Genomic DNA, 24,421 nt, shown 5'->3' with positions numbered 1-24,421 from the left:
TTAAAAAAAATACAATAACAAAGTTCACAGCCTTTTGTGATCAGTAAATGTTAGTTTTTCGCTCCTCCTTAGTGACAGAGAGGCACTCAAGCATGAGTTACAACACAGCCGACCTGGAATACAGCTGAAAAGATTGAAGCAACAGGTTCGCAGCGGAAGGCCTTTACAGCTTCTTTCGACTCTGACATTTCAGGATCAGCCACAATTCTCCCCTATTTACTGCTGAAGCAATCAACTAGGATTATACAAAAAAATTATTTGTATTGAATACCTGATAGTTGTGTTACTATTACTAGCACTATCGGTTTTGAAGGGGAGGTGCTGGTGTGTGGAAAAAAAAAGTCAGGCAGGAGGGAGGGCAGATGTGAACCAGCTCACCGTCTCGTTGACAGCTCTATAGCTCTTCTTTCTGTGAATGAGCGGTGGTCCTTAGGCCTCAGTCCCGACAATGTCAGTGAGAAACAACTTAACCCAGGGGACTGTTATCCAAGGAGCGGCGGGGGGAACCAACGCAGAGGAGCGCAGCGCCCTCTCCAGCCGCCTGCGGGGTGTCGGGGATGATCAGGGCTCTTGGGTGTTCGTCACTGACGACGACTGTCTTATCTGACTAGGCACAGAGAGTGCGCCGCGAGAGGGCGGCTCCTCACCGCCAGGCGCCAGCAGGTCGCGTTCTCTGCTGGCCGACGCCCGAAGGCGCCGAATGGGGGGACCCTGCCGAGCTCCCTTACAGCCCCAACCCGCACGCCGCCGGGAGGTTTGGGCACGCAGGCACCGCCGGCGGGGGGCGGGGCGAAGGTGGCGGGGCGGGGCACCAGCTGCGCGCGCGCGGCGGGGGCGGGGCGCGCTGCGTGGTCCCGGCTGGCCCTGGGCTCCTCCCCCTCCCGCGCCCAGGCCCGCGGCTGGCCGAGCTCCTCCCCCGACTCGGTCTCTCTCCCCTCCCCTCCGCCCGGCCGTTCCTCCCTCCCGCCGCCGCTTCTTCCCCGGTGAGGCGTTCCTCCAGCGGGCAGGCAGCATGGCGGCCGTGGAGACGCGTGTGTGCGAGACAGACGGCTGCAGCAGTGAGGCCAAGCTCCAGTGTCCCACCTGCATCAAGCTGGGCATCCAGGGCTCGTACTTCTGCTCGCAGGTAGACGCCCGCTGCCCCGTGGATCTGCGGCTGCTGCGGGACCCCTCCTCGCCTCTCCCCTGCTGGCTCCTCCCGCCCTTGCGGCGAGTCGGGACGCGCTCCTCCTCTTCCCCCCGGCCGCGTTTCCTCCTCTCCCCACCCGCGTCGCCACCGCCCCCTCCTGCCTCCTGGGGTCCCCGGGTCCTCGGGAACCGCGCTGGGCTCGCGCGGGGCTTTCGCGGGGGCGGGGGCGCCGCCCGCCGCGGCCATGTGGGCTGGGGCGGAAGCGGGCTTGTGCGGGGTCGCGTCGCCGCGCTAGATCTCCGCGTCCTGGGTCCGGTTCCCCGCGCTGGGGCGGGGGCCGCCAGGTGTGCGGGCTGCCGGAGGCAGGTAGCGGCACCGGGAAGGAGGGCAGCCCGAGCGTCTCGAGCCTCCACAGCCGCAGCACCGGCGGGGCTCGGGTCTGGGCTCTGGAGGCTGCCGGGCCGTCCGTCGGGTCCCTGCGGGGTGGGGGGCGGAAGCGACCCGCCGGGCCCTGAGAGATGGGTGGCCCGAGGACGGTCGGAGTCGCAGAGAGGAGGAACGCTAGCTAGCTCCAGCCCTACTTCTTTGTGCTTTACTACCGTGCTTTGACACTTAAGCAACTTTGGGGGTGGGGAAGGGAGAGGTCTGTGTAATTCATTCTTTTCTTTCGGTATGTAAAATTATTAATTTACAAAACTGTAAGCTAACGGGATGAGTCACCTGTGACTGAATTCCCCAGAGTGAAAAGGACAGTTCCATTGAGGGTTAGGCGTGAATGCTGTAGTGTATTTTAGTTAAGTTTTGTGCAGTAGAGCAAACCCAGCGTTGAACGGGGTCCTGACTGAAGCGTGTGCTCGTGTTTCTGTTTACTGAAGAGTACTAGTGTTGCTGCTGCATTTCGAGACCCAGGATGAGGGCTGGGCAGCAATAGTATGGCTCTTAGTTACAGTCCAGGTTTACTGAAGAGAGGCACATGAATATTCAAATATTAAATTGGTAGTGTCCTGTGGGGAGGAGAGCAGGAATAAAGGGAAGGCCTGATTGGGGCCCTGCCCTTGCCAATTACTGTGCGATCTTGAATTAGTAAAGTTAATCTTTCTGAGTTCCAGTGTTACCCTGTACAGAGGGGATGATTATAGCTTTCTTTGTAAGTTTCACAAGCTTCTTCTGAGACCCAGATTATCCAAGGAACGTGAAATGCTGTTATAATGTAAGGCCCTTTATTTTTTAAAGGATTCTAGTACGATTTAACTCTGCCATTAATAAAAATATGAATAAGAATGAAGGCAGATATATGAACAGAATACAAATAATAAAAGTATTTTCCAACATAAAACATATAAAAACGTAAAGATATAAATAAATAGAATCTTTATGTCACAATACTTGTAGATAAGCCATTGTAAAAGGTCTTAGCTGTGTTATATAGTCTGGTTTTTAGATAGGATATGATCCTTGACCTTTTTAGTATAATTTGGAAAAACTTGCACGTGGAGGAGTGTTGCTTGATCTAAAAATAGCATTCCTGAACAATTTAAAGGACCTGTACTAGGTTTAACATGTTGAGCATTACTCATGTTAAACCTAGTACATGTCCTTTAGATTCTTTAAAATTTCCAAATTCTATCTTGTTGTGGCCTGTGTGGGACCTGAACTTAAGAAACAGTGTTTGCTTTTGACAGTTGTACCATCTGAGTAGAATAACTTTAAAAGTAGGTGGCATTTTGAATTAATATGTATGACATTCTTCTGTTAAGATTTAAAAAAGGTAGCGTGAAACCACATTTATGAAACAGGTAGAAAGAAGGTTGAATCATTGGGGTTTGTGGAAAAATGCTAGACACATTTGTGAAAACAAAACATCCAGGATTTATTCCGTGTGTTAGGATTGGAGGTATTTACATGTTGGATTCTGCAGGTATATTTCTGGTGTCACTGTTAGACATGCACTCAAATATTCCCAGAGTGGCTGTCCCAACTGTCTCTTTTTCTTTCTGTTACCACCTCCTGTGGTCAGCTTTTAAAATTTCCCACCAAATCAGTTGTCGTAGTCTCTTAATTTATTTATCTACTGTAATTCCTCCCCTTGCAAACAAACGCCCACAAAAAACCCTATCAAACAAAATCTTTTGTACAGAAGTTATGTTTCCCGCAGTCTGATTATGCGTATCCCTCATTGCTTTCAGGATTCCAGCCCCACATTCAGGGCCCCTCTTCTGAGTCTCTTACTCTAGTCAAAGGCTGTGTTTACATTCTTTCCTTTCCGAAGTGTCACCTGTCTTCTGAAATCACAGCTATTCCCCCAATCCCAGCTTGAGACCTTGATCAAGTCACTGTAACTTATCCTAAGCCACTTTATACATCTGTGATGAAATATGGGCTTGGCTGGGCACGGTGGCTCATGCCTGTAATCTCAGCACTTTGGGAGGCCTAGGCGGACGGATCACCTGAGGTCAGGAGTTTGAGACCAGACTGGGCAACATGTCAAAACCCTGTCTCTACTAAAAATACAAAAATTAGCCGGGCGTGGTGGCACATGCCTGTAGTCTGAGCTACGCAGGAGGCTGAGACACAAGAATCACTTGAACCTGGGTGGTGGAGGTTGCAGTGAGCTGAGATTGCACCACTGCACTCTATCCTGGGCAACAGAGCAAGACTCCTTCTGAAGAAAAAAACAAAAACAAAACAAAACAAAAAACCAAAAAGTAGAAATTAGGGATTTTCCTTAACACTTCTCTGATCACTAGGAGTGATCTTTCTTTCTACTGCTCTGGTCCCTGGCCTGGCTGTCTGGCCAGCTTGTCTTTGGGAACAAACAGAACAAAACTGCAAGAGGCCTTTCTATCACACCATTAACAGAAGTAAGGCATTCCCAGTTACTCTGTCACACCACCTTGTTTATTCCTTTATGACCTTTTGTGCAATCTGTGATTACCTCACCTGTTAGAAAAATGAGGATTTTTTTTTTTTGAGATGGAGTTTCACTTTTGTTGCCCAGGCTGGAGTGCAATGGCGCGATCTTGCCTCACCGCAACCTCCGCCTCCCAGGTTCAAGCAGTTCTCCTGCCTCAGCCTCGCGAGTAGATGGAATTACAGGCATTCACCACCATACTCAGCTAATTTTGTATTTTTAGTAGAGATGAGGGTTTCTCCATGATGAGGCTGGTCTCGAACTCCTGCCCTCAGGTGATCCGCCCGCCTTGGCCTCCCAAAGTGCTGGGATTACAGGCGTGAGCCACCATGACCGGCCGAGAATATCTGTTTTTTAGTCAGAAGGTGAACTTCATGATGAATGATCTTATGTTGTTCATTGCCCTGTTCTCATTTCCCAGTATGATGATCTGTATGCAGTAGGTGGCCATTAAATGTTTGAATTAATGGATAAATGCATCAAAATAGAGAGGTATACTGCTGTGTTTGAAGCACAGCTCCATCATTTACTAGTTATGTGACTTGGGCAAATAACCTCTCTTTTTCAGCTGTATCTTTTTAAAATGGGGCTATTAATAATACCTACCTCAGGGTTTTGATGAAGACTAAATCCAAAGTATGTAAAGCTCTTAGCATATTAGTAAACTTAATGAATGTTAGCTCTTTTTATTGTTATACGGTTTTATGTTTAGGAAAGTAGAAATATTTTATCTAGGATGCTTAATTTTTTTTTTTTTTTTTTTGAGACCGAGTCTCACTCTGTCACCCAGGCTGGAGTGCAGTAGTGTGATCTCGGCTCACTGCAACCTCTGCCTCCCGGGTTCAAGCGATTCTGCTGCCTCAGCCTCCCGAGTAGCTGAAATTGCAGGTGCACACCACCACGCCTGGCTAATTTTTTTGTATTTTTAGTAGAGACGGGCTTTCACCTTGTTAGCTAGGATGGTCTCTAACTCCTGACCTCGTGATCTGCCTGCCTCAGCCTCCCAAAGTGCTGGGATTACAGGCATGAGCCACTGTGCCCAGCCTAGGATGTTTAATTTTAAGGAAAGCTTTTGTTCTTTAGAGGAGTACAACCAGTTTTACTTGAAAATTGAGTTTTCCAAGAGTTCTTGATGTTTGATTGTATTTATTAATAGAAGTGTTCCTTCCTAATAGTTTATGTATGTCTTTTTCATTTGTGTGTAAGAATTTTTTGAGGACAGAGGGTGTGTTTTACTCATTTTTGTATTTTCCAAAGTGCCTTGCCCACAGTAGGCCCTCATTTCCTTAAATGAAAGAAAGGAGATCAGTGGGCTTGCAATGGAAAACAAAGAAATTTTGTATTTACATTATCCTTTGTAAACACTGAATAGTATACTATATTGTTGATACACTGTCATTTATTTGCTTATGGTTGAATTTAGTTACTTTTCAGTTTTTTAGCTGATGTTTAACTTCGCGAATAGCATATGGCAGTTGCTGTCTCCTCTGGTTAGAGGATCAGCTGGGAGGGACCTGAGTGATATATAACTATATTTATAAGGCATAAAAGGTAGTAAGCATAGTGTAAATGGAAGGAGACCTGGATTTTGCTCCCATGACCTTGGGTAAGTCCCCTCCTATGCCTAATGAAGCATCCTCTTCGATGGAGTTGACTGGAAGGTGACTAAGAGAGCATCCAGAGTGCCTAGTAGAGCATATAGTAAATTTGGGCCTTATTGTGCACATAACCTCATATGTAATGTTATTAAAATCAGTACCAACGAAGGCTTAAAAATCTTTGAGGAGAAATGTTACTTGTTTATGAACATTTTTGAGAAATCCAATAATAGGTTCTTTAAAAGAAGTGGCAGGTAACATGATTAACTGAATCCAGGAAGAAAGTCTTTTTTTTTTTTTTTTTAAATAACAAGACAGTTTTTCTTCTCTTTTTTTTTTTTTTTTTTTTTTTTTTTTGAGTTGGGATCTTACTCTGTCAACCCAGGTTGAAGTGCAGTGATGTGATCTTGGTTCACTGCAACCTTCACCTCCCAGGCTCAAGTGATTCTCCTACCTCAGCCTCCCAGGTAGCTGGGAACACCAGTTTGAGCCACCACACCTGGCTAATTTTTTGTGTTTTTGGTAGAGACGGGGTTTCACCATGTTGCCCAGGCTGGTCTTGAATTTCTGAGTTCCACTTTGCCTCAGCCTCCGAAAGTGCTGTCTTTACAGGTGTGAGCCACTGCACCTGGCTGGAAGAAAGTCTTCTTGAGCATCTTGGTAGGTTGGAGTTAGAAGGTAGGGAAGGAATTGCCCTTATAACATGCAGTATCTTTGAAATGCAGCCCTGCCCTCTGAAACTTTCTCTGTCAGTAACAACATTCCTGCCAGTTTAGGGTGTTTCTGGAATTCATCTTCATTAAAGGAGATATTATCATGTTCTGCGTTTTTATTTATAGGGATTTTCTTTAAATTCCTCATGTCACTTCAGACCACCCTTAAACACTGCTGTAAGTTAGCTGAGTTTAGGTACAAATGTCATAGCTTCTTAAAAGCAAAAAGATAGGATGAGGTAAAGAGAAATTATGAGTCTTTAAAACAAAACAAAAATAATTTCATGAATTATTTATTGTAGAAAAATAGAAAATATATGTGAAGATAATCAATTACCCAGAGATGATTTCTATGAAATTTTGGTGTATATTCTTAAGAACATATTTGCATATTTATTCATGTGCATATAGTTGTATATGTTTTTACAAAAATGGCAACCATAATACATATAATCTTAGAGAATTTTCTCATCCTTGTGTCTTAACCAGTGTTTTGGTAGTGTCATGTCATGGCTACATTTACGTGATCCTTTATAAAGACTTATGGGTGTACTGTCATTTGTTTATTCACTTATAGTTGAATTTAATTTCTTTCCAATTTTTTAGCTGCTGTTTACTCTTCAATAAATGTTCCTCGAAATTTAAATCATTTTGACTTAGGAACATATAATAATGGTACATGATTTGGTACATGAACCCAGAATTGAACTATCCTAAGCTAATTCTATATCCTTGTCCAGAACAGTGGTTCTCACAGTGTAGTTAGTGGATTATTGTTGGTTTGAGGGCCTTCTGGTCATCTATGAAGTTTCGGCATGAAATATACCTATATTACAGTAGAATTTGTAAAACAACAACAACAAAAAAACAAGCATCATTTGGTTGGTAGGTAATCAAAAGTTATACAAGTCTTTGAGTTACGTTTTTGGAAATTGAAGTGCTATAGGAAATGTGATCTTATACTGTTCACTTAGTTTGTGGATTGAAATCAACTTTTAGTCACAGTTTTTTAAGGTGAATCTTTTTCATGTTTAGCATATTGCAAAATTTTAGTTAAGTTTTAGTAAATTTCATAGGAGTGACAGACATAAGTGCATAGCTAAGCTCATTCCAGCTCTAGATACTCGGAAGAAAAGCAGTGGCACGGTAACTGCTTCTGTAATTGTCTTTGGTATTACTGCAATAGCAAACACTTTTAGATATTAAATAGGCAGAAATACTTCATAAAGCAACTGTTGAGCTTCGTTCTGTATCAAATGTTTAATGTAATGGAATATAAATGTAATTACAACCATTTGTGCTTGATCCTGAACTTCGCCTGACCTCACAGTTTTAACATGAAGCATTCTTTTATTCATGCTTGGGCAGGTAGTGCTCCCAGCTCAACAATTATAAGTCTTTTACTGTGATTTCCTTGATTGGTATCAGTCTTGTCTCTGGCTTTGAATAAAGACCAATTCAAAACACTCTGTAAACGAGGCCTGCTTTTCTCATTGTGTGTGTGTGTGTGGGGGGCACCTCATGGATGAAACTAGGATAGGGACCACATGGAACTTCTCATGCTTTGTAAGTTGTAAATAAGTTCTCTCCTGTTTTTATCTCCAGTAACCTGACTTATTGCAAGGCTCAGTAAAGATTTCTTCCTGATATACCAGAGCTGTGCCATGTCTGTTGGAAAGCATTTCTAAAAACCCTGTTAAGGCCAGGCACGGTGGCTTATGCCTGTAATCTCAGCACTTTGGGAGGCTGAGGCGGGCAGATCTCTTGCTATGAGATCAGCCTGGTCAATGTGGGGAAACCCCGTTTCTACTAAAAATACAAAAATTAGCTGAGTGGTGATGGTGCATGCCTGTAATCCCAGCTACTACTCAGGAGGCTGAGGCACAAGAATCTCTTGAACCTGAGAGGTGGAGTTGCAGTGAGCTGAGATTGCGCCACTGCACTCCAGCCTGGGCAACAGAGTAAGACTCTGTTTCAAAAACAAACAAACAAACAAAAAAACAAACCAAGAAAAGCCCCTGTTAGTTGGGGTCTGCTATCTGCTAATGTGGCATTTATCTGGGTCACAGGCTCAAGCTTTTAAAGAGTGGTTAGGATATAAATGATAAGTGAAATTGTAACTTTAGCAACTTCCCTTATCATTATAAAGTGGGAGGCAACAGAGACTTCTCTGTTTTGAATGTGTGTTTAATGCTTCTGCTGTGATTTAAGTGCAAAACGCAAACCAATCTTTGCATCACATTCTGAAGGTTAACCCTAAGCAAATTACAGGCTTAGTCATTCAAAAACTTACTAAGCAAGTTACAGGCTTAGTCATTCAGTAAAATAGGTAAATGTAAGTTCCGTTAGGTTTTAAAAATGTCATAACCTCTTTTTGTCTTCTGAGTGGGGATTTATGTTATTACTGATTATTTCAGTAACTGGTAATAGGGATGGGATTGACTATTAGAATACTGTTAACTTCTCACTCCATTAAACAAATAATAGAGAAAAATGTGAATGTTGTTGCATGAATAATTTAATATTATTTTTGAATTAAAGTTTTAAGGACCATACAGTCAGGATCTATAGATGTATGTTTTCTAAATTGTTTTTGATATTGAGTAGAATAAAAATATTAGTAAATGTTTGGGAAAAAACTCAAACTTTTTTCCCTCTGTTCTCATACCACAACAGTCATCAACACAGATGATTTCTGTAACCAAACGTATGGGGGTTTCTCCTCACCACCAAGCCAGCAATCATTTCTGCAGTGGACACCAACTGGGTGTCCTTTAGTTCATTTCCTACACTGTTTGACTGGATATAGTGTCAGATCCCACAGATCGAGGGCTTAGTCCTGAAAACTGCCCCTTTCCCACCCCGTTCAGACACCAGTCACGAGTTTGGGCCTCCGGAACTTAAAACTTGACTGGCTTCAAGTTGGGGTTCCCATGGCCCCCCTCTTTGAGTTTGGTTAATTTGCTAGAGCAGCTCACAGAACTCAAGAAAACACTTATTTTACTAGTTTATTATAAAGGATATTGCAGAGGATACAGATGAAGAGATGCATAGGGCAAGGTATGGGGGAAGGGATGCCGAGCTTCCATGAGTTCAGTGTTCAGCTAGCTGTTTGGAAACTCTCTGAACCCAATCCTCTTGGGTTTTTATGGAAGCTTCATTCCTTCAGGGTATATGGGGTGGGACCCTCTCTGGAATGAGAGTCTTATGACCCACATCAGAAAGGTGGGGGGTGGGGGTTAGAGACCTGCCTTCAGGTAGGGTGAAAGGAAGAGAGCAGGAGAAGGTTGGAGAGAGTCTGTTTCCTGAGGCCTAAAGCACCCAACAATATAATGAGACTGCAACAAGGCTAGGGAAGTTATTAGCCAAGGAACGGTGGATAGATACACATATGCACACACACACACAAAATAACACAGCAAATCATCCACGGGATCTAAAGAAGCATGATATAGTAAATGCCTATATACCTACCATCTAACTGATTAAAAAGAACATTACCAGGAAAACAAGTGAAAACAGAAGGCTCCTTTGTCTTTGTCCCTCATCCAAGAGGTATTCCATATCTTGAATTTTGTGTTTATCATTCATTTGCATTTCCATGTTTGATTTCTTAAAAAATGTATTTTTAATGTTTTTGAAATTTTACGAACAAAATGATGACATGTATTCTTCTACAACATGCCTTTTTTTGTTTGTCATTATGTTCCTGAGATTTATCCATGTTTCATTGTAGCTCTGGTTTGTTCATTTTCATTGTTTTCACTGCTATGTGATATTCCAATGAATTAATATATCGTAACTTTTTCATTCTTCTGTCAATGGAAATTTGGGTTGTTAAGGTTTTTCTATTATAAGTAGCACTGCTCTAGACATTCTTGTGCCTGCTTCTTGGTGCCTGTTTGCAAGAATTTCTCTTGGGTATACCCCTAAGGAGAAAATTTTTTGGGTCATAGGATATGTGTTTAGCTTTACTTTGATGATACCAGATTGTTTTTCAAAGTGGTTGTACTTCAAAATAAATAATTGGGACATAATTAAAGTAAAAAGCTTCTGCACAGCAAAAATAATAATAATACAGTAAACAGACAACCTGTAGGGAGAAAATATTTGCAAACTATGCATCTGACGAAGGACTAATACCCAGAATCTACAGGGAACTCAAACAAATCAGCAAGAAAAAAAAATCAAATAATCTCATCAAAAAGTGGGCAAATGACCTGAATAGAATTTTCTCAAAAGAAGATATGGCGAACAAACGTATGAAAAAATGCTCAGTGTCACTAATCATCAGGGAAATGCAAATTAAAACCGCAATGAGATACCACCTTACTCCAGCCAGAATGGCCATTACTAAAAAGTCAAAGAACAGTAGATGTTGGCATGGATGTGATGAAAAGGGAATACTTAAACACTGCTGGTGGGAATGTGAATTAGTACAACCACTGTAGAAACCACTGGGTATCTATGCAAAGGAAGAGAAGTCATTATATAAAAAGACACCTGTATATGTATGTTTATCGCAGCACATTTCACAATTGCAAAGATATGGAACCAACCTAAGTGTCAGCTGATGAGTGGATAAAGAAAATTTGATATATATACATCATGAAATACTCCCCAGCCATTAAAAGAAGAATGAAATAATATCTTTTGCAGCAACTTGGAAGGAACCAGAGGCCATTATTCTAAGTGAAGTAACTCTGGAATGGAAAACCAAGTACCATGTCATCTCATTTACAAGTAGGAGCTAAGCTGTGGGTACTCAAAGACATTCAGAGTGGTATAATGGACTTTGGAGACTCAGAAGGGGGAGGGCGGGCTGGGGGCGAGGGATAAGAAACTACATATTTAGTACAATGTACATACTCGGATGACTGCACTAAAATCTCAGACTTTAGCATTAAACAAAAAACAAAAATGATTGTACTTATAGAGAGTTTATTTTGTTTCATGTGCTAGCTAGGACTTGTTGTTAACAGACTTTTTATATTTGCCAGTCCGGAGTTGTGTATTACTCATGAACAGCAGTGTTCAATGGGCTACTTGCATCAGTACACTTGCAAAAATCAAGGGGCTTATGCTGTTCTTGTATAGACAAGAAGTACTGGAAAAAAGATAAATAACAGGGAAGTGCTAGTGAAAGTTATAGACAAGGAACTATGTTTTCCTTGAATTTTTTATAATTTTACTGAGTTTCTCTAGCTTTTTACTGTGAAAAATTTCAAACAAATAGAAAAGTTTAAAGAAGAATATAGTATAATTGCAGTATACTCATCACCTGTTAACATTTTGCTGTATTTGTTTTATTTATGTGTGCTTGTATGTGTATTGGGTGTGTGTGTATATGTGTATTTGTTGAAATATTTTGGGACTAAGACACAGAAAACATGACACTGAATCTATTAAATATTCAGCAAGCATTTTCTAATGACAAGGGCATTCTTAACTATAACACTATTATTACACCTAAGAAGATTAACAAGAATTCTCTGATTTCATCTAATAGGGCAATCTTACTTAAATTTCTCAATTATCTCCCAAATGTCATCCATAAAAGCTTTTGTTTGTTTTGCTTTTTGATTATAGAATCAGGAACCTATCAAAGCTCACATACAGCATTTGGCTGTCGTGTCTCTTAATTTAGAATAGTCCTCATCTTATTTTCATGATACTAACTTCTTGAAGAGGCTAGTCAATTGTCTTGTAGAATGTTACACATTTTTGATTAACTGATTATTTCCTCAAAGTGTCTTTAAGTTGTTCTTTTGTCCCTTGTAGTTTCTGTAAGCCAGAAATCAAGCCCAACTGCTTTGTTAGATTTGGGAAACACTTTTTTTTTTTTTTTTTTTGAGACAGGGTCTCATTCTGTTGCCCAGGCTACAGTGCAGTGGTGTGATCATGGCTCACTACAGCCTCAACCTCCTGAGCTCAAGTGATGCTCCCGCCTTGGCCTCCTGAGTAGCTGGGACCACAGGCATGCCACCATGCCTGGCTAATTTTTGTACTTTTCGTAGAGATGGAGATCTCCCTATGTTGCCCGGGCTGCTGTCTAACTCCTGGGCTCAAGTAATCTGCCTGCCTCGGCCTCTCAAAGTACTGGGCTTACAGGTGTGAGCCACTGCGCCTGACTGTGAAACGCTGTTGACAAGACTCACAGGTGATGTTACCCACTTCACATTTCATCACATCAGGAGGCACAGAGTGGCTAGTGGTTCTGTTCCTAGCAGATCACCATTGATTGCACAGATACTTTTTTTTAACCTCACAATTGGCATTTAATCTGTGGGATGATATTCTGGCACTTGGAGAGTATGCATTTTCTCAACAATCTTTCTCTGAGTGGTTTTAGCATTGCGATGATCCTTACCTGATAATTATTTCAGTGGAGGTTGCAAATGGTGATTTTCTTCCTAAGTCTGTCATTCAATAGCTGATTTTTTTTTTTTTTTTTTTTTTTTTCTGTAAAGAAGAGTTTTCCCTCATCAACTGGTGAATGAACTACGTTCCACCATTCCTACCAAGAAGATAGAAATGGTTGTGTACTGGGCACTAACCAGTAGTTGCAAATGTTTGTTGTTTTCAATTAGGAGCTTTGGCTTGTTTTCTTTTTCATGTTCAAATTGTCTCAAATTTTGATTAGTGTTACCATCTTTAAAGGGGCTTCTATATCCTTTTGAGTCTCCTCCATTACTCTCTGATTGCTTCCTAGCTCTCTGGCATATGATAAAACACATTGCCTAGTACTCTCCCAGCCCCAGATCTGCAGTCAGTCTTGTTTCTAAGCAGCCCTGGTTTCTGGCAGTCATGTTTTTAGAAATCTAGATCTGAGTGCTAGGTATGCTTCCTCCTGTAATGTCCTTGCCTTTAGAAGAAGGGGTAGTGACATCTTCAAGGAACATTGCTGATGTGGAGGACACAGATAAAACAGCTAAAGAACAGTTGTTAAAAGCAGCACACTAAGTAGCTGAACAATGGACTAGGTAAAGACAGGTTTTGAAAGGCCTCATGAAGGAGTTAAGAACTGAATTTTGATAAATAAAATAGGTGTGAAAATCAAATAGATGAGTAGGTAAATAAAACAGTATATATTAAGGTGAAGGAGAGGACATTCTCTGCAGGGAAAGGATGTGTTTATGGAAGTAGGAGCAAGCTGAGGCATGTAGGTAGTAGCAAGTAGATCAGCAGCTTTACTTTAAGGAAGAGTCCAAGTACAGAAATAAAAGGAAATGAAATGATTGTTAGTAGGGATAGAGACCTTGCTGCTCAGTTGAATATTTTTTTCCAAAATGCAAATATTTCCTTTTAAATATATTATTATAAAAAGGAGTACATGATCTTTGCAGAAATTTAAAACAGAAATGTGTTAGGTGAAAACTATCATAATTCTAGCATCCTAAAACCAAAGCATTGTTTGGTTTCTTATCTTTCCAGACTTTTACATATGTATTATATGCAGGTTAAGAACATGGATGCTGTCTTAAGAGGGCCTGCATTCAAAACCTGGACTTGTCATTAATTACCCCTGTGTTTTTTGGACATGTTAATCTGTGCCTCGGCTTTCTCATCTGTAAAATGAGATATCTGTGATAATAGTACCTATCTCTTAGTGGTGTTGTGAGGATTAATTCTCTGTCTAATCAGTGCTTGGTATGTAGTAAAATCTCAAATGTTATCTGCTGTTTTTTTTTCTTTCAAAATAAAATAGAATTGTTGCTCTGCATTATATATACCTATACAGTTTTGTAATTTACCATTTTTTACATATCTTTTAAAAATTTGTTATAAAAAACACATTTAACTTTACTGTCTTAACTATTTTTATGTGTATAGTTCTGTAGTGTTAAACATATTTATGTTGTGAAACAGATCTCTAGAACATTTTCATTTTGCAGAACTGAACTCCATACCCCTGAAACAGCAACTCTCTGTCCTGTTTCCCAAACAGGTAACTACTATTCTACTTTTTGTATGAATTTGACTACTTTAGACACCTCATGTAAGTCAAATTACACAATATTTGTTCTTTTGTGACTGGCTGATTTCACTTAATGCCCTCAAAGTTCCTTCATGTTGTACCTGTCACAGGATTTCCTTTGTAAGGCTGCATAGTATTTCATTTTATGTGTACCGCATGTTGTTTTTATCCATTCTTCTCTTGATGGACATTTGGGTTGTCTCTACCTCTTGGTTATTGTAAATAGTGCTTATGAACATGAGTGTGCAAATATCTCCTTGAGACCCTGCTTTCAGTTCTTTTGGATATATACCCAGAAGTGGGATTGCTGGATCACACGATTATTTGTTTTTAGTTTTTTGAGGAGCAATCATTCTGTTTTCTATAGTAGTTGGATTGTTTTACAATTCCAACACAATGTACAAGGGTTCTGATTTCTCCGTATCCCCACCAACATTTGTTCTTTTCTGTTTTTTTTTCATAGTAGTCATCCTAATGGGTATGAGCTGATATTTCATAGAGGTTTTGATTTGCATTTTTCTGATGATTAGTGATGTTGAGCACGTTTCATATACCTGTTGGCTAGTATATATCATCTTTGGAGAAATGTCTGTTTAAGTCTTTTGCCCATTTTTGGGTTAATTCATTTTTTGATGTTATGTTGTAGGAGTTTTAAAATATAAACTAGATATCAACCCATTACCAGGTATGTTATTTGCAAATCTTTTCTCCTATTCCATAGGTTGCCTTTTACTCTGTTGATTGTGTCCTTTGATGAACAAAAGTTTTTAAGTTTGAGTAGTCTCATCTGTCTGTTTTTGCTTTAATTGCCTGTGCTTTTGGTGTCATCTCCAAACAATCATTGCCTAGTCCATTGTCACAAAGTATTTCCCCATTTCCCTTATGTTTTCATCTAGGAGTTTTATAGTTTTGGGTCTCATGTTCAGGTCTTTAATCTATTTTGAGTTAATTTTTATATATGGTTAAGATAAGGGTACAGCTTTAGTCTTTGGCATTTGGATCCAGTTTTCCCAACAGTGTTTATTGAAGAGACTATTCTTTGCCGGTTGGCACCCTTGTCAAAAACCATCTGAGGCCAGGTGTGGTGCCTCACACCTGTAATCCCTGCACTTTGGGAGGCTGAAGCTGGAGGATTGCTTGAGCCCAGGAATTTGAGACCGGTTTGGGCAAGATCGCGAAATCCTGTCTCTACAAAGAATACAAAAATTAGCCAGGCGTGTTGGCATGCGCCTGCTGAGGCAGGAGGACTCCTTGAGCCCTAAAGAGTTTGAGGTGGCAGTGAGCTATGATTGTGCCACTGCACTCCAGCTTAGGTGACAAGGTGAGACCCCATCTTTAAAAAACAAAAAAAAAACCTCCCAAAAAACACATATGACCAGATACACAAGGATTTATTTCTGGATTCTGTTCCATTTGTCTGTGTATCTGTTTTTATGCCAGTATTACACCATTTTCATTACTGTAGCTCTGTAGTATGTTTTGATATCAGGAAGTGTGAGTCTTCCAAATCTGCTGTTTTTCAGAGTTGTTTTGGCTATTTGGGTCCCTTGAGATTTCATGTGAATTTTAGAATTTTTTTCAATTTCTGCAAAATATGCCATTGGGATTTTGGTAAGGATTGCATTGAATTTGTAAACTGCTTTGGGAAATATTGACATCTTAACCATATCGTTTTCAGATCCATGAACATGCGATGTCTACACTATTTGTGTTGTCTTTACTTTCTTTTGGCAACGTGTTGTAGTTTGCAGTATACAAGTCTTTTAACCTCCTTAGTTTAGGTTTATTTCTAGGTATTTTATTTTTAATGGAAATTTATTTTTAAACGGAATTGTTCCTTAATTTATCTTAAAATTATTCATTGTTAGTGTATAGAAATGCAACTGATTTTTGTGTGTTGATTATCCTGCAACTTTTAGTTTATTAGCTCTAACAGTTTTTTTAATGAAATCTTTAAGATTTTCTACATGTATAAGATCATGTCGTCTGTGAACAGAGATAATTTTACTTCTTCCTTTTTAATTTGGATGCCTTTTATTTCTTTTTCTTGCCTAATTGCTCTGGCTAGGACTTCTAATACAATGTTGAATAGAAGTGATGAGAGCTGGCATCTTTATCTTGTTCCTGGACTTAGATGAAAAACTTTCTGTCTTTCACCATTGAGTTTGATGTTAGTTATGGGCATCTTATATATGAGCTTTGTTATGTTGAGGTGGTTTTCATGTATTGCTAGTTTGTTGAGTATCTTTATGTTGAAGGAGTATCAGATCTTGTCAGATGGTTTTTCTGAATCAATTGAGATGATTATGTGATTTTTATCCTTCATTCTGTTAATGTGATGTGTTAAATTGATTTTTGTTTTTGAATATTCTTGCATTCCCGGAATAAATTCCACTTGGTCATGGTGTATAGTCCTTTCAGTGTGCTGTTGAATTCATTTGTTAGTGTTTTGTTCAAGATTTTGCATCAGTATTTATAAGGGATACTGGTCTTTAGTCTTTATCTGGCTTTGGTATAAGGGTAATGCTGGTTTCAAAGTATGAGCTTGGGCCAGGCGTAGTGGCTGACACCTGTAATCCCAGCACTTTGGGAGGCTGAGGCAGGTGGATCACCTGAGGTTGGGAGTTTGAGACCAGCCTGACCAACATGGAGAAACACCATCTCCACTAAAAATACAAAATTAGCCAGGCGTGGTGGCACGTGCCTGTAATCCCAGCTACTCGAGAGGCTGAGGCAGGAGAATTGCTTGAACCCAGGAGGCGGAGGTTGTGGTGAGCAGAGATCGCTCCATTGCACTCCAGCCTGGGCAATAAGAGTGAAACTCCATCTCAAAAACAAAACAAAACAAAACAAAAATGAGCTGGGAAGTTTTCTCTTCTCCTTTTTAGTTATTGAGTCTTATCTCTTTTTTTCTTCGGTAGTCTAGCTAAGGGTTGGCCACTTTTTTTCTTTTCATTTTTTTTTTTTTTTTTGGGTAAAGATGGGGTCTTGCTGTGTTATCCAGGCTGGTCTTGCATTCCTGGCCTCAGGCAGTCCTTCCACCTCAGTCTTCCTTATTGCCTATTAACTTCTAATATTTACTATTTCCTTCTGTTAGCCTTAGGTTTTATCTTTTTTTCTTTTTCTAGTTCTTGAGGTAAAAGTTGGGTTGTTAATGTGAGTTTGTGTTTTTTTAAGGCAGAGTCTCGCTCTGTCACCCAGGATGGAGTGCAGTGGCGCAATCTCAGCTTACTGCAACCTTTGCCTCCTGGATTCAAGCGATTCTCCTGCCTCAGCCTCTCGAGTAGCTGGACTTACAGGTGGCTGCCACCACGCCTGGCTAATTTTTGTATTTTTAGTAGAGACAAGGTTTCACCATGTTGGCCAGGCTAGTCTCGAACTGCTGACATCAGGTGATCTGCTCCGCTTGGCCTCCCAAAGTGCTGGGATTACAGGCATGAGCCACCATGCCCGGCCGAGGTGTTTCTTTTTTAGTGTATATGTTTACAGCTGTAGACTTTCCTTTTAAAACATCTTTGGCTGTATCCCATAAGTTTTTTTTTTTTTTTTTTTTTTAAAGATTTAAAGAGGTTTATTCTGAGCCAAATAAGAGTGACCAAGGTCTGTGACACAGCCTCAGGAGTTCTTGAAAATGTGTAACCAAGGTGGTTGGGTTACAGCTTGATTTTATACATTTTAGGGGGACAGAAGTTACAGGCAGACATTAATCAGTACATGTAAGGTGTGCACTAGTTTGGTCTGCAAAGGTGGGACAACTTGAAGTGGGGGCTTCCAGGTCATAGGTGGGTTCAAAGATTTTCTGATTAGCAGTTGGTTGAAAGAGGCAAGTTATTATCCAGGGGACTGAAATTAATAGAAAGGAGTGTCTGGATTAAAATAAGGGATTGTGAAGACCAAGGTTCTTATTCTGCATCCCATAAGTTTTGCATACCAAATGTTTTTGTTTTTATTTGTGTTGAAGTTCCCCTGTGACTTTTTGTTTGACACATTGGATTGAGAGTATGTTTCATTTCCACATATTTGTGGATTTCTCACTTTTCTAACTTACCTGTTTTTTTAAAACCTAAGACATTGTAGACTTCTTTGCACATGTAAGATTAATTTCATTACTTCTTTCTTTTATAAAAATATTCTTATTTTCTATAAATACATTTGGAAGAAATTATTTCTTCCCAACCCAGTCCACCCCATTAACTGTCAATTTTTTCTACGTAAAAAAGATGCTAATACCACCCTCACCTGTGACTGCTAAACAGAAAAAGATTGCCTGGACTAGGCATTATTCCCCTAGTTGGAAATAAAGGCTGTTGGGCACAGGAGTTTGATCTTGTAAAGAAATTGACACCGAGACAAAGGATCTCTTAGCAAGGCTGGTTTACTTTCTGCTGAAAGGGTGCACTCACCAGCAGTCCAGCCACGAGAGCACAGCAAACAAAGGAGACGGGGACATTTATAACCTTTACATCCTGATGCAATCCTCTATGGCTGTGTCCCATTCCCATTGGCTGCGGTGGGACCTCACAGTCTAAACTTAACTCGATTGGCTAATAATTTAAAACTTTCCTAAATAGGAAGAAGGGGAAAAGGTCAAAGAAAAGAGGAAGTTAGTGATGAGAAGTCAGAGGGGTTCCCAAATAAGGAATGGCATGTATCCTGATCTGGGACTCATTTAGCCTTATCTCAACCTACCAGAACAAGCTGGAGCAGCCTTGGAATACACACATACTAACATTTAACCGGGGAATGATAAATCCTTTATGGATTTAAGAAACTTTGAAGAACTTCTCCATTCCTTTAAATTCCCTCCTCTTTTTGTTTTATAATTCTTCAAACTTGTCTAGCAAGTCTCTGCTTTGTTGTTTGGCTTGATCCCCTAATAAAAGCAACCTTTCCGAATAGGGTGGGGAGAGGCAGAGGATAGATTATTAAGGGTTGTACTGATGAGCCTTTGTACAAGCCATCGAATACAGGGTATGACACAGCATCCAGCAAGTAGAAGTATACCTAACATAGTTATTGAGGAAGTGAGGATTGAAGTTAAGGTATCTTTCCAATTTCCAAACCAGTTTTCTAGCCAGCTAGAGATGGGTTATTTATGCCAGAGTTCTTAGCTAGCTCGTTTGATAAAGCAGTAAGTCCCTCTAGGGCTCTTGTTATACTTCTATCTGGGGCCATGTTATTCGGAATGAACGTGCAGCATTGGGTCTTAATCATTACACAAACACCTACTTTCTCAGCTAGCATCATATCAAGAGTGATTCTGTTCTCCTGTGTCATTTGGCTGGTAGCTCTTAATTGATCTGCAATTCCCCTGACCACTTTGGGTAGTTAACTAATCATTGTTGATTATAGTAAACATAGTTTATCCAATCTACATTTTTGTGTATCGTGACCCACCAAAATAATGTTGACTCGAATCTAGCTGCTCTCTGATCTCTGGCCTTAAATTCATCAGGAACCCCCCTTGCAACACCTATCGCGTCTAGGTGGATATGAGGATCAAAGGATCTGTAAGGAGCTCTTCTAGCATGTTGGTGGTGGGGTGTTTCCTTTTTTTGTCGATGAAATGCCAGGGTAAAAGGGATAGCCAGTTGGACTAGAGTGCAAGTACCATTCCAGTTATACAGTGGAGTATCCTGTAAGTGCCCCCCCACATTACCACCTTATGTCCCACTTGAGGATGGCTGATAGAGGCCTGATGGTTAGCTCTTAGAAGTGCCTTACCCCCTGCATCCTGTGAAATTTCCAAGGAATATTGAGTTCTTCTCCTGCCGTGAGAGGCACGAGGCAAAACTCTACCCTGGAAGATGGAGGCTGAATGGCCCTCGGGGGCTGACCCTCAGGGTGTTGTACTTCAGGATATAGCAGAGAGAGAGCTTGGCAAGATTCATCATTCCAGGCTGTAGAATCTTGAAAGAGAGCTACCACACACTCCAAATCCATCGCATGTGAAGAACACTTAAGTGGAAAGGGGACAATCTGGGCCTCTGGCTTACCATGTGCACAAGTGTAACAGTCGCTTTTGTTTAGAGTGTGGACAGAATATTTAATCCATTCTAACCAGGCATTTGCATCTTGATACCCTGTCTCAATAGCTAAAGTCTGCTTTAAGTCATTTACTTGTACTACTGATGCTTTTGTCTTATCATTTAGTAAGGGACTAATTGGGATAATAGAAGTTTGATTTAAAGCCAAGACTACTGGGGTTGGAGAAGGGAAAGGAGGAGGAGGGAGAAGGCGTATTTCAAACCTGCCTATAGGATCCTTCCCGTTGACATTTGCCCCAATACCCTAGAGACGGCCGATAGCTGGCTGATTATCTATATTAGAAATAAGAATAGGGTTACACTGATAAAGCTTGCAATCAGGGGAAATGCTTCCTTTGGTGAAATAAAGATTAGGCCTAAGCTCAGTACAAACCCCTCCTGTAGAGGTCCAGCCTCTGTATTGAGTGGTCCATAGAACATCATTCCAACTGCTGCAAGGCTGCCATTCGGTGGGAATGAAGAAGCGGCACCTTGGCTGTAATTGATTGCATCTATGGGAGTGAGAGACTGTTAGATTAAATGGGGGACCAGGACATAGATATTTTTCTGAGGAGGCTAGTTGCCTTTGGTTGTGTAGGTCCCTGCATGGCATCACTAGACAAGCATCAAAAGATATCAGTTGAGGTGATTCCGATCTAGTTATGTTAATAATAAAATGAGAGATAGTGAGAGGAAAGAAAGAAGAATAGAAATAAAGGTATGTTAGGTTCTTCTTAATTTTAACTCGGTGGGACTTGGCCCGGGGACCACAACCCAGGATTCTGAGGGTGTCGACGCTTTCTTGACTCGAGTGTGATGGGTCCACCCCTTCTCGGCAGTGCGAGCTGCAGTTTCAGTGGTCAATAACACGAGGTAGGGTCCTTCCCAGGCTGGCTGGAGCCTTCCTTCCTTCCATCCCTTTATGAAGACGTGGTCTCCAGGCTGATGCGAGTGTACTGGGAATTCCAAGGGTGGTGCTTGTGCTAAAAGACCTTTGGTTTTAAGGGAAGAAAAAGTAGAGGAGAGTCCAAATACGTAATTTCTAAGGAACTGATCTTTGGTTTCAAAGGTAGGCACATCAGCTGAGGAGTGTAAGTAAGGCAATCCATATAACATTTCATAGGGGGATGGACCTATATCTCTTCAGGGAGCTGTCCTGATTCTAAATAAAGCAATAGGGAGGCATTTGGTCCATGGTAGGCGAGTCTCTAAAATTTAGTTAGATGACTTTTCTGATTCATTCTTTCTACTCTCCCGGAGGAGGAGGGGTGCCACCGAATGTGGTATTCCCATTCTGTGTCCAGCACCTGGGCCAGTTTTATAATAATGTGTGCCATAAAGTGGGTCCCATTATCTGAGTCAACATTTTCTGTTAATCCAAACCTGGGTATAATATGTTCAATTAAGGCCGTTACTATATTACTGGCAGTGGCCTTTGAGAAAGGAGTGGCCTCTACCCAATGAGTGAGATGGTCTACTATCACTAATAGGTATTTTAGCCTACTGGCAGCATTTCAGTATAATCAACTTGAACACTTTGGAATGGTCTTAGCCTAGGTGGTCTTCCTCCTAGAGGTAGTTTCTTTAGGGCCTGCTTATTAGTTTTCTTACAGATAATGCAGCTGTCAGTGACCTGTCTGGCCAGGGCATAGATCCCAGTACATCCATAGACTGAGGACAGCGTCACATAGGGCCTGAGGATCCCAGTGCGCTCCTTGGTGTAAGTGGGACAGAACTTCCCTCATAAGGGGTTTGGGGAGCATCTCTCTCTGATCTGGGAGAATCCATCTCCTTTCTGTATTTTCTTTAGCCCACATTTCGCTCAGTTTTTCCTTTTAGGCAGAAGACAAAATAGGAGCTAATTTGGGGGACAGGAGGGAGGGAGTTAGATGAAATATTTGTTTCACAGCCATTACTGCTCTTTTGGCTACCTGATCTGCAAGATTATTACCTCGACTTTCAAATGAAAAGTCATGCTGGTGTCCAGGGACATGTACAATGCTATTTCTCCTGGTAGCTGGAGGTTATTTAAAACACAAGTCACTAATGACTCATGAGCAAGCTCTCGGCCTTGGCTGTTCATCAGGCCTCTTTCTTTTTTTTTTGAGACGGAGTCTCGCTCTTTCGCTCAGGCTGGAGTGCAGTGGCACGATCTCGGCTCACTGCAAGCTCCGCCTCCCGGGTTCACGCCATTCTCCTGCCTCAGCCTCTCTGAGTAGCTGGGACTACAGGCGCCCACCACCACGCCCGGCTAATTTTTTTGTATTTTTAGTAGAGACAGGGTTTCACCATGGTCTCGATCTCCTGACCTCGTGATCCGCCCGCCTCGGCCTCCCAAAGTGCTGCATCAGGCTTCTTTCTGTCCCAATTTTTCCAAATGTATGCGCTACCCCAAAAGCGTACTTAGAGCCTGTATAAGTGGTTCCTATCTCATTTTCTAGATATTTAAGGGCCTGACTGAGAGCAAATAGTTCACAGCCTTCGGCGGAATAGCTATCAGGTAATTGCCCCGATTCAGTTTCCTCAAGAGTTTCTCCATCCACCACAGCTTATCCACTGTGCCTGTTTGCATTAAAAATCCTAGAGGAGCCATCTAGGAACAAGTGTTGTCTTGTTTTATAAGGAGTTTCAGATAGGTCTGGTCGAACCTTGGTATCATAATTAATTAAATCTAGATACAAATGTTCTGTCTGCAGCAATGGATTCCCTGTTAAGAATCCGGCAGGGTCGAGTGAACTATCAGTGGTTATAGTTAGATCATCTCTTTCTAATAGGATAGCCTCATATTTTAAAATTCCAGAATCAGTCAGCCATCTTTCCGCTTTTTGATTTAGGATGACATTGACCTTATGGGGTGTACTTACTGTTAAGTATCCCCCAAAGGTAATCTTTCTGCTTTCTTCCACTAATATGGCATTGGCTGCCACAGACTGGATGCACTGGGGACACCCGCTGGCAAGTGGATCTAAGACTTTGGACAGAAAAGCAACTGGTTGCCAGTGGTCTCCATGTTCTTGAGTGAGTACTTCAAAGGCCACTCCATTGTCTATGCTAACAAAAAGATGAAAGAGTTTTTCTAAAGAAGGCAGGGCTAAGACGGGGGCAGATATTAATCACGCTTTTAATTCATTTATTTGGTCTACTTCATCAGAAGTCCTTATAAGCGGGTGCGGCCTATTTTTAGTTAATTTCTCATAAAGCAATTTACTTCTTAATGTATAAGAATCAATCCATAATCTACAGTATCCAGTCAATCCCAGAAATAAGTTCCTATTTTGTTTGAGGCAGGGACAAGGAGACATTTCCCTCAACCTGTTCAGGTCCTATTCTCCTTTTGGCCGTGCTAATTAGATGACCTAAATGTCTAACTTCTGGTTCTACATATTGGAGCTCTTCTTTGGAGACCTGCAGTCCCTTAGAGTATAAATGATTCTGGAAGTACACAGAGTATTCACTTTTTCTGTATCTTCTCCAGATATAAGTATGTCATCCATATATAGGATTAATTGTAAATGTGGTGGAGCGTCTGTCTTTCTAATAATCCTATCTAGAGCATGAGTAAAAATATTCAGTGAATCCTCAAATCCTGGGGCAATACTATCCACCGGTACTGCTGCTTCTGTCCTGTATGGGGGTCCTCCCATTTGAATGTGAATAGATCTCGGCTGTCCTCAGCCAAAGGACATGCCCAAAAAGCATCTTTTAAGTCTATTACAGTAAACCATTGATGACTTTACGGAATTTTACTAAGGTTAATATATGGATTTGTCATAGTAGGGTGAGTGGTTTGAACTATTTCATTTATAGCTCTGAGATCTTGTACTAATCGGTAGCATCCATCAGGCTTCCTGACAGGTAGGATAAGGGTATTATACGGAGACATGCAAGGCTCTAAAAGTCCATCTTTAATAAGGCCTTCAATCACAGGTTTTAGTCCTACCCAGCCTTCAAGGAGATCGGGTATTACTTTCTCCAGGCTACTCCCCCTTGGAACCTTTAAATGTATTTGTATCGGGGGAATCTGTAATGCCTTTAGTTTCCTTCTCTTGACCATAAGTCCAGATGA

The 24,421-nt window shown here is 41.2% G+C and overlaps 1 protein-coding gene across 3 annotated transcripts in view; it reads left to right on the top strand.

Moving 5' to 3' along the window:
* Positions 1-811: 811 nt before the first annotated feature.
* METAP1 (methionyl aminopeptidase 1) overlaps positions 812-24,421 on the top strand; it is a 71,967-nt gene continuing 48,357 nt past the window's right edge. The window contains exon 1 of one of the 3 annotated variants that reach the window (XM_055296929.2): positions 812-1,126. In XM_055296929.2, the coding sequence (XP_055152904.1) occupies positions 1,013-1,126 (114 nt within the window). In that variant the 5' untranslated portion in view covers positions 812-1,012. Of the gene's footprint in view, positions 1,127-14,246; positions 14,300-24,421 lie in introns of those variants that run through there. The other 2 variants (XM_063610218.1, XM_055296931.2) reach the window with 2 other exon arrangements.

This window comes from Symphalangus syndactylus, chromosome 10 (genome assembly GCF_028878055.3).
Source record: "Symphalangus syndactylus isolate Jambi chromosome 10, NHGRI_mSymSyn1-v2.1_pri, whole genome shotgun sequence".
NCBI lineage: Eukaryota > Metazoa > Chordata > Mammalia > Primates > Hylobatidae > Symphalangus > Symphalangus syndactylus.
Note: the sequence above shows the minus strand (reverse complement) of the source record. Positions and strands in the feature narration are given on the sequence as shown.